The 10,800-nt window shown below is 36.6% G+C and overlaps 1 protein-coding gene across 3 annotated transcripts in view; it reads right to left on the reverse strand.

Annotated features, from left to right (window-relative positions):
* LOC122670036 (protein FAR1-RELATED SEQUENCE 5-like) overlaps positions 1–10,800 on the reverse strand; it is a 30,842-nt gene that overhangs the window by 19,146 nt on the left and 896 nt on the right. Inside the window, exons 1-3 of one of the 3 annotated variants that reach the window (XM_043866977.1) lie at positions 1,904–1,922; positions 734–1,170; positions 476–551 (exon numbers count right to left, since the gene is read on the reverse strand). In XM_043866977.1, coding sequence (XP_043722912.1) covers positions 476–551; positions 734–1,170; positions 1,904–1,919 — 529 coding nt within the window. In that variant the 5' untranslated portion in view covers positions 1,920–1,922. Of the gene's footprint in view, positions 1–475; positions 552–733; positions 1,201–1,903; positions 1,923–10,800 lie in introns of those variants that run through there. The other 2 variants (XM_043866975.1, XM_043866976.1) reach the window with 2 other exon arrangements.

Here is a 10,800-nt window from a genome sequence, read left to right on the forward strand (position 1 = left end):
CTCCCCCCCAAATAAGGCTGGCTGAGGGATATCTTTGAGCAGAATATAGGCTGGGAAATTGGAATTAAATAATACCATAAGATGGGGCCAGGTATGGATCCAGTTTGAAACTTAACCGATGTACCAATTCTGCATCACAACCCCAATCAGCCCTTAATCCTTCCACCATCTCATTGTAGTCGTAAATCCCTATGGTTTTAACTCCCAAGGTTGTCCTAGATTAATGCATTAAGGAGACTAGGTTGTAGCAGTAATAGGTGAAGAAATGCTTTGGGCCATGTGCAAAAAAGATCAGCACATACACTAGCTAGAAAGAGTGGAAAAATGCAAGTTGAAGGTATTAAAAAGAACCAAGGGAAAAGCTGAAAATGACTTCTGCTCGAAGTGATAACTGAAAACGTGATTGTTTATAATTGAACAAAAGATGCAATGTGGGATTTGGATAGCTGACACCAAATATTTAAATAACGCTTACTTGAGTTGCAAACTTGCAATATCCTTCCTAGTGTAATTATGTAATTGTAATCACAGGTGATACAGTTCCAAATATTCTGCATCACAGGAGTAAGATTTCTATCAATCTACTATTATACTATAACTCAAAAAAATATTGAAGTCACTAATGTTGAAAACCAATGAAAATGAAAGATACGGAAAACTGAACAACAGAATTGTGGAGAAACTAAAGAATGACTTTTACAGTATATTTTATTACTATGTGAAAAGAACTGACCGTAGTTGGATGACCCTTCATGGGAGAAACTGCTAATGGATGGTTGTGGTCCCTTAAAAGTTTTGTGACAACCCATTTTCCAGGCTTCTCTCTCTTAACCAGAATCATAGCCATGCATCCTTCCCGTTTGCTCTCTCGTTTCCTAATTTGAACACGCCCTACCCTCTGACTATTGAGATTAAATCCCTCCTTATTACATGCAAGTTGCCGGGATATAATTGAACCATCACGCTCCGAGCGACGGGATGACACAATACGGGTCACAAATCCTACCCTTTTAGCATACTCATCATAGAACATCTTGGCAGCCTCCACAGATTCAAACACCATACCCTCAAACGGCTCTGTATTTACATCACCTACAGACACGATGGATGCAGCTCCACAGGAACTTTCTGTGGTTCCAGTGTCCTCACCCATAGGATTCTCCAATCCCACTGCCACACAACATTATGAATTATTATCTTCTGCACCAATATAAGATTCAATCATTTAAACAATGTACGCAGCCTAAATAATAACCAAATTGTAAGCACTTATGATAGCCTTCCATTAAATCAAAGAACAAAAGCTTAGAAAAATGTATACATAAGTATATCAGAAATAGAATAGAAAAATTAAACAAAAGAACAAATAGGAAAAGAAAGACTGTTACATAGGAGGGGAAACACCCATTGTTATATTCTTGAAACCCACTTAAAATTCCACCAATTACACACACAAAAAATGGAAATCAACAAGAAACGGCTATTAGGAAAAAAGAAATGTTCGGGAAGTAACTAGAACATAAAATATCTGAGTTCTAACGATTCCAGAGATCAGAACGACGCCAACATCTCTCAGCAATTTTAAAAAGTAATAGGTAATCGAATGAAACATTGCATCCATACACATGGGTATTCAGAAGAAGAAAAAAAAAGGTGAAATCTGAAACGAAAATGCAAGAAGTAAAATGGCTGGGGATCCTGAATTATCTAAATCTTCACCTGAAATTTCACCTAAGAATTCTGCATTTCATGGTTTTGATGTTTCAGTTCTTGATTGAGTTCAGGTTTAGCAAAGTTCTTAACTATTCCATAACTTTTTTGGGGCGGAGCTTAAAGAAATAACATTTTAATAACTTGATTAATGATCAAATTTGGTAGGAAAAAGAAAAACAAGCGTACTTACTTGACTCGAGCTCCATCTTTCTTCTTGTTCCTGCTCTTCCTCCGGAGATGGAGGTTTCAGGTTTCGTTGCTCTCTGGTTCCGGAAAGATTCAAAAAGGAAGCATCGTGTAATGTGTATACGTCTTTGCTCTATTTGTTTTGTTTTTTTGGGGAGACAGGAGGGGTACCTTAGGCCGACTAAATCCCCCCGCGCTCCTACATGACCCCGCGCCACGCACGAACCGGGAGTTTTTGGGCCCGAGACCTTGCTTCTTGAGGCGGAGTCTCATGTTCCCTCCAAGCCAGCTGCGCTAATCCCTTAGGGTTTACGTCTTTGCTCTTTAATGATGACGTAGACGGTAGACCACTTAGTTAGCTGATGTTGTACTCAAAACTAATAGCATCCGTCGGATCTCCTTCCATTTTTTTCTTTGGGGTAAATTACATGGACCTCCCTTGATGAATGCATAAATTACACTTTCCCATCTGTATTTCAAAAAATTACCAATGTAACACCTTGTACTCCTCGGACCATGGTTCGTGATTTTGGTATCGGATTGGGATCGCCCAAACTTGGGCAAATATAACACTTTTGTCCCTGTTTTCTTATAATAAAACTAATTCTTTACATTTTTACCCCTATCTGTACAGCAAGATCGGATCAGTATCGAGATTGATCTCAGCCGATACCAATCCAATCCGGCCAAAATCAACTGATCCGATCCGATCCAATACCTCAAACCATGCTTGGGACCCAAAATGTTAGATAAAATGTCTCTATGACTAAATTGCCCTTTCATCGAAATGACTTCAATTGTAATTGTAACCTCATTCTCTCATTTTTAATATTTTTCATGTTATACTGAATGCATGCTCCTACATGTCTACAAGACAATCTAATTGCTACCCATATTCCTCAATCACAGGTCCCATCATTTAAACACTACATACCTAATAGAATCATCTTGTACCTCAAACTTTCATGACCGAGCAAGTGTAATACTATAGTTCCTACAATCCTTCTGTAATGACTCGAGCTTCTTCTTCATCATTGGAATCAATTTTCTTTGATGATTACAATCCTTCTCATACCTTTAAGTAAAGATTGGCTTATTCCTCAAGGGTCCAACCCACCGATTGAATGTCTCAGTTGGTGAATTGTTAAACATGTAGTAATGAGTAACATGTAGTAATGACTAATGAGTACTCAATTAGAAACTATTTTTCAAATAACCATTTTGATGAAATATAATAAAAAAAAAGGGATTAATTACATGTCACCCCCTGGTTTTCAAACGAAATTCAAATCACCCCTTGTATTAGACCCTAATATGATAAATTAGTTCCTATCGTTAGTTTTATGCTGTTAAGTGATGATGTCAGCCAGTTAAATAAATTTAAATACCTAAACTATCCTTGACATCCAAACATAGATTTTGAAGGGTAACATTGTAAATTTAATTCTAATGTTTTAGTACAAGGATAAAATAGTCCTTTCACACTAATAACTAACAGCAGACTAACACCATTACTCACCGTTACTGTAGAGAGAGAAGGACGGATGAGTATTTTCAAAAACTAGGGGATGATTTGAGTTTCGTTTGAAAACCAAGGGGTGACGTGTAATTTACCCAAAAAAATATAAAACCGGTGCAAATTAAGTAGATGAAAATACTGGAGATGAATCTAAGCCTGATAACATAATTCCTGCAGAAGGTTGAATACAACGAAACGATCAGGTTTCATCACCATTCAACTATTGTGCCATGACCCACTCACTACACAAGACCCGCAACAGTAATCTTAACTTAGGCATTTGAGTCCCACTGGGAACAAGTGTTTTCCACAAGCTAGAGATATATATCATTTGTACTTGTTCCACACAGTTTCCGTGTGACAAAGAATCTGTTCATAAAGTGACAAATTTCCATATTCAAGTAGTTCAGTCGGAGACACTCTTTTCCTTTTCATGCCTTACGTTGGGTTCTTAACTTCCATTTTGGACCTGAAATGCTTGATTTCATCCATCTGCAATGAGAGTATGTTAGGAATAAAGGACGCAGTAGAATAGCGACGTGCAGAAGAAAATCGAAGAAGGATATCACACACATAAAACACAGATTTACGTGGTTCACCCAAGGTGGGCTACGTCCACAGTCAAGCGATAACATGAGCTTCCACTATTTTCAAATGAATAAGATACAAGCCCTAGCCCCCTATATATATAGCGTTTCACGCAGTACAATATAGAGAAACCCTAATTCCCCAAAAATACGAAATTGCCTCCAATATAAATGACTCACTGAAGAGATTAGGCGAACCACATACTAGGATCTTTGTCCCTTTAGACCCCAAGATGGCACACAAAGGGACAACCAACTGCTGTACAAAAATATTAGCAAACAAGGTAGCTTCTGCAATGGCCTCAATCATTGGCGAATTGAACAGAACTCTGTGAGCTTCCTCTAGTAAAGGGTTGTGTTAATCGCTGTATTTCGGCTTGCATAGTTGCCTGCATACTTGCAAGCTTCTCTGCCATCTTTTGCTCCATTTCTTCTTTCAATTTACTTTCCATGTTCAGCCATCTGTTGTTGCAACTCAACCTACTAACTGATATGAGTTCCGACCATTGATCTGCTGCAACTTTACCATCACAATGTGAATCATCAAAATTCCTTAGCTTCTACTGGTATGACATATTTTAGATGAAGATAGATTCTCCAACAGATTTGTTTGTAGTGTTCTGCACATATCTCCAGTCTGTGTAGTTGACTGGCAAGATTGTGCCACTCCTAACAATGGTGCCTAAATAAGAAGCGAATTCTGTAGAGAACTCTCCAACTAATTGATTGTGTTGATTTACTTTCAACACCTTCTTCTTTCCAGGAGGAATTAATGGCCCTCTGTTCCTGCTGCTGCGGCCTGAGCTTGTCCCTGAGGTACTAGCTAGGAACCACTTCGGAATGCTGGGTCATACCATCCATATATCATCTAAACTTGTCTAAAAAGAAACAAACAAACAATTAAACCAACTCAAAATTTTTATTTTTATTTTTTTGATCAAAGAAAGGCAAGAGAGCTACCCAAAAGATTTATTAAGAAAAACCAGAGTTCTTGCGAGAGAAAGCAGGGGATACAAGACACTGTGGTGGCGATAGCCACCAAAGCTTGGACAGCCGAATCCTACAAGCACCCGTAGCCATTATATGGGCCTCCCTATTAAGGGAACAGGGAACAAACCTGAATCTAACCCCCAGAAAATGACTGCTCAACTCAACAATGTCCTTAACTACAACACAAGTCGCCCAATCTAAAGTGACAGAAGAAGAGTTAAAAAACGATACAATATAGAGAAACCCTAATCCCCAAAACCAACTCAATTAGAAACTCTCTCTATAGAAGAATAGCCAATTCTTTTCAAAACCAAAATCCATAATGGCACAACATGGTGCTCTGGCGCAATGATTCCATGTGGGATTATTAAGTTCTTTCCCAACTGTAAAAGAGTTGCCGGTGATACATACAACAATAAAAGTAAATTGGCCCAAGTAATCATGTCTTTTCTTTGTACTTTCACTAGTGTGTATGATGACAAAATGTTTTGTCTAATAATCAACTTGCTTAAAGGATGAAAGTAATTCCAACTTCTTGACATTGAGGGAGTGAAGAACAGATTCATTGCCTCAATCTGACAGACACTCATTAAACCACGTGACCCGCCTACCCACTCAGCTATTTCATGGGTATTATTGATGGATTTGGTTTGTTCCTACCTATGCAATAGCTAGGTGGATTGGCTGTGTCCTTGGGGTAGGATCAATTGTACCAACTCTTAACATGTATCCTTATGAATTTATGATTATGATAAGGGTAATTCTATTGTTCCATTTCCATTTCAGTAGTATGACAACTACTGAAAACATATTAGTGGAAGCAAATTTAGTGTATCAGTTTGAAGTTTAGCTAAGGTCATCGTCCCTTTTTGCATTGATCTAAAATTCTCTATCACCAGAGGACAGAAAATTGCCACAAGGCATAATGGTCTCACTTAAATAAGATAGAAAAGGAGTAGATGCTGATGTCCTCCTCCAACGGGCGAGGAGGTTAGCATCTAACTGGATAAGAATTTAAAAGTTTACTAAAAAGAATAACCAAAAAAAATGATAGACTATGACAAATAGAGATGCATTAGGCCATTTTGGATGCCACCATTCATAGATTAATGTGAGGAACCTAAAATGGAGGAACAATGTGAGGAGAAAACAGGTACACTTTTGTATAAAAAGGTCTATTTGTGTATTGATTTTTGATCCCTCATGGAAATATAAGAAAGAGTGAAACTCATGTTACACACCTGGTAAATCATTGATCCGATTGTGTTGCTTTTTGTATTTGTATTCGTGCTTCTTAACCCTTTGGAAACAATAATCCTCCATCTCTTATCTAGTAATGCATTTGCCATGTTTTGGAACATTCCTACTCTTAAAGTAAATTCCTGAATAAAAATATATTGAATGAGATTAAGAAAAGATTCTTTATCAAGGTAGTAAGTAACATGAAAGACCATCATGTACTAATTGTATGCTACACTGGATGAAAATTAAACGCCACAAATAGTTTACCAAAAAAAAAAAATGCTGCAAATAAGATGAGTAGCATGAATTAGTCCATTTCATATTAATAACACATGTTTTACATCATGAGGTTCATGAGCAAGCCCAAGCCCATCATTAGGCCTGTTTGTAATAATAGGGCCATTCATGGAACAAACTCGAAAAACTGAGGGCTATGATGGGTTTCGGTGGTTTGTGTGATGCCTAGCCTTTAATACTATTTTTCACCTAATAAAGTTATGGTCTAGTTCTAGAGTATCCAACCATGTGCTTGTATATCTTTTTTACAATGGGTTACATTCACAAAGCTGTCTTACAGTATTGAATTAGGCCACTTGGTAGGCCAGTTTTGAGCATTCATTACTAAGGCCAAGGTACCTCCGATAATGTGATGCATCTCTAAATAACTATTTAATCTGAACAACTTGTCATAATTTAGGAATGTTAAATCTCATTTTATACATAAATATCTCTAGCTAGTGAGTAGTTTTTATCTAAAATCTTGCTAGATATTTCATATTGAATTCTCTTACATAGATATATGAATGTTGAAAAATGATTGGCATCTCAACTTTGAAAGTTTTGAGGTAACTTCATTTAAGCTATTAAAGATTCAAGCATAAAAGTCTCAATTCCCCGGGCCACATGATAGGGATATGACCATGACCTTGATACGTGGTTAATAAACGGGACTATGGGAGTACCTTCCCAACCATGGCTCAGTTTTAGAAATGAGACCTCTACCTGACTGAAAATGGCAGAAGCGCACCGTATTACTGCTACTAAGTATGAATTTTATCGGCAGTATTTTTTTTACCACAACCAAAACTTATATATTAAAATTATTATAATTACTTGGCGTGTTTCAATGTTTGTTTTTATAATGAATATATTTTTTAACAAATAAAATAAAAAGGATGGATAAATAATATATCAATGAAATAAGTCCAACTATCATATGCATTTTCTTGATTTTAAAAAGAAGCAATTGCTCTTACTGTTATGCATTTGATAGAACATTCTAACATTATAAAGAGCAACAAAAATGACGATTGAACACAGATGATACTAATATCAAACATTGGAGTAAAAACAAATAGGGACATGAATAGTTACCCAAATAATCTTAATTACAAGAATTCTTCATTGAAATCCAAATCGCTTATGAATAGTTTATGGAGAAGGAAGGGCTTATATAGAGAATAGTGCTTGGTTGATACAACAATAAAATTAGAAATAAAGTGACGCATCACCCCAAAAAAGAAAATATTGATTCATTCTATATTGTTAAAAGATAAAAATTTAAATTTTAACTAGAATGAAACATAATTTGAGGGATGATTATAATGGATCCTATATATACATTCAAGATTTTTGGGGGAAAGCACTTTCCTTAAAAGCATAATGGTCCTTGAAAGAGAAAGAGTTAGGGAAACTATTCTAGCAAATGTCATACTAGGCATTTTGGGGAAGGAATTGAGAAAATAAGTTTAAAATAGGAAAAATATATATATATAAAAGGAAAACAGTTAAGGAAATGGGGAAGGGCAGCTGGTTTCACTTTCCTTTATGGTCGAATGGATAGATTTCACTTAAAATAGATATATAAACGGATCAAATACGGATTAGATACGAATCAGATGTGATCGGATCCAAATATTTCATAACCGAATACATATATAGATGCAAATCAAATTCAGATTTTTAACTATTTGTTTACATCTGAGACTTGTGTAACCTAGACCTTCCTCCCCCCGACAAATAAGATTTCACTCTCAATCTATGTCTCTCAACTATCGTAGTCTCATGATTCTCATTTCCCCATTCCTTGGAACTTGTTGAATCTTCAAAAACCCACAAAATCATTAGCTATTTAATTTTTTATTATTAGTTAGATATCTATTCGGATCAAATAATTTTTTTTCCGGATTATTTAAATTTTTTTCAGATATCCCTAATTGGATATGGATACCCCTAAACGAATACAAATGCGAATCAAATTCAGATTTTCGAATATCCGTTTACCTCCCTACTTAAAACATAATTTTCATAGTTACTATATATATGTATACAAAAATTATTTTCGTAGCCCTCTATAGAGAGGCTCTTCTACAGAGCTAAATACATCCAATATGGTGGCTTTGTTGGCATTCAAATTTTATAGACAAATCCACATCATCATCAACCAATTCAGAAAGTTTAAATCCTATTTAATTCTCTTACATGGATATATGAATGCTGAAAATTGATTGGAAATTCAACTTTGGAGGTTTTGATGTAACTTCATTTTGGCTAGTGAAAATACAAGCATAAAATTCAATTCATCAGGCCACGTGATAGGGATGTGATCATGAAGCCATATGATATGGATCTCTTATCTATGGAAATAGATGAGGGCCACTCGGATCGGTTGGTTTGGCCTATCTTCTTTCCTTTTTCAAAATCCATACCCAGGTAGTGGGTGTCTTTTCCACAAATATCTATGAGAAAAATCTGGATAGGATTTTAGCTCCATTTTGGTATTAATTAATATCCGATAATAGAAAATAATTATCTCTTTTGCAATCAACACCTTAATAACTTACCCATTAATAGTTTCTTACTAAATGTAGATTTCATTTCCTTTTAACAACATTTTAAAATTTCAAAATTTTTGTTGCCCTACATACATTTTACTAAATGTAGATTTCATTACCTAACAAGAATTTAAAATTTCAGAAGTTTTTGAGTCAACCTACAATTCATTAAATTTAAGAAAATTAATAAATCATAGATTGTAAAAGTTTTGATTCTTTCTATTAAGAAAGAGTTATTTAATAATTAATACCAAAAAATTTAGAAATCCTCTCCAAAGCTCATAGAACTTCCAAGAAAGATACCTATTGGTTGTTGCATACACGAGTTTCGATTTTTGAAAGAAAAGAAATAAACTTTCAGGGCTCTGTGAAGACAACTCGGAGCAGGAGCCAACAAAGACATCGCGAGTGGGGGCAAAGGAACCCTTGCTAGTGGCACCACTGTGACTTGACATTACAAAGATAGAAAGGAAAAAAACTTATTATCTTCACAAATGAAGAATGGTGAACGTAGAAGGAACAGACACAAAAAACTCCGAATAAACACAGAGGAAACATACTCTCGCGATTCACAGATGCAAAATGATAGAAGCACAGAATAAACCTCTATTTATTCGAAGAAATTAGAATGGGCCGAATCCAACGAAGATCAATGAGGAAGATTTTCGCGGTTTTACCATCCTTGAGGCCTCCATGCAGCCTCTGAAAGACGGACACGTGACCTGCAACGTGCCTGTTTCTACACGACCTTTCGTATGCTCGAGAACAAACCAGCTGGAACGGAAGCCTTTTTGGCTGCCTTTGCAAACCCCAGGAGACTTAGTTTCCCCAGGCCCACACATCTCAATCTAAGGGTCCATCACCTTACCTTTTTTAGATCCAAAGGTTTGGGATTTGTTGTATTATGACAAAAATCCCGAGAATCTCGACTGCCAGCAACATCGCATCAACCAAAAGATCATTTGAGCGCGATTTAACATGAACCGCAAAATGAAAATCTCAAGCACCGACTAAGAATCCGAACTGACCTACTAATAAATGGGCTCCGAGCAGAAGCCACCCCTAGCTACTCGAGCAGAGTTAACACATCAGCAATGGTGCTTCAGATTTGGGAATAACATGTTACTCCCAGGTCCCATTCGACACCGAGGGAGTGGGGGGCATCTGATACGGGTAAATTCTGGCTCCCAATGAGTTGCCACCACGTGGAATGAGGACAACTGTTAGGAATCCTACATAACTTGGGAAATCCATCATATTCCATATTACACCAGGATTCTTCTTCCTAAAGGCTCGGAAAGTGCCACTACAGTTGGACTTTCCCTTTAGGACTCTCCAAGATGATCTCCTTCCATGTTATTCTCCTACTGGGATTTATCTTCCTCACAGGAAAAACCTATCATCGAAAGACCCGAAGCACCATCTCTCAGCAAGAACACCAGTATCACCCTATAAATACATTGGCGAACCTCCAGGTAGGAGATCAAGTACTTTTCACCCTTCTTACGACAATTACTCTGCAAATTCTTATTGTTTCCTTGGAAACTGACTTAAGCATAGGAGAGTCCCCTTCGGTGCTTTCTTATGCTCTTTTGCCTCTTCATCTTACAGGAATATTGGTCCACATCACCCCAGTCAGTTTTTGACCACAACATTCCAATTTGTAAACCATATTATACCACTTACCAACGGAATTTTAAGAACGAAAATATTGTTAAAGACAAGAATT

The sequence above is a fragment of the Telopea speciosissima genome, chromosome 7 (assembly GCF_018873765.1).
Source record: "Telopea speciosissima isolate NSW1024214 ecotype Mountain lineage chromosome 7, Tspe_v1, whole genome shotgun sequence".
Lineage (NCBI taxonomy): Eukaryota > Viridiplantae > Streptophyta > Magnoliopsida > Proteales > Proteaceae > Telopea > Telopea speciosissima.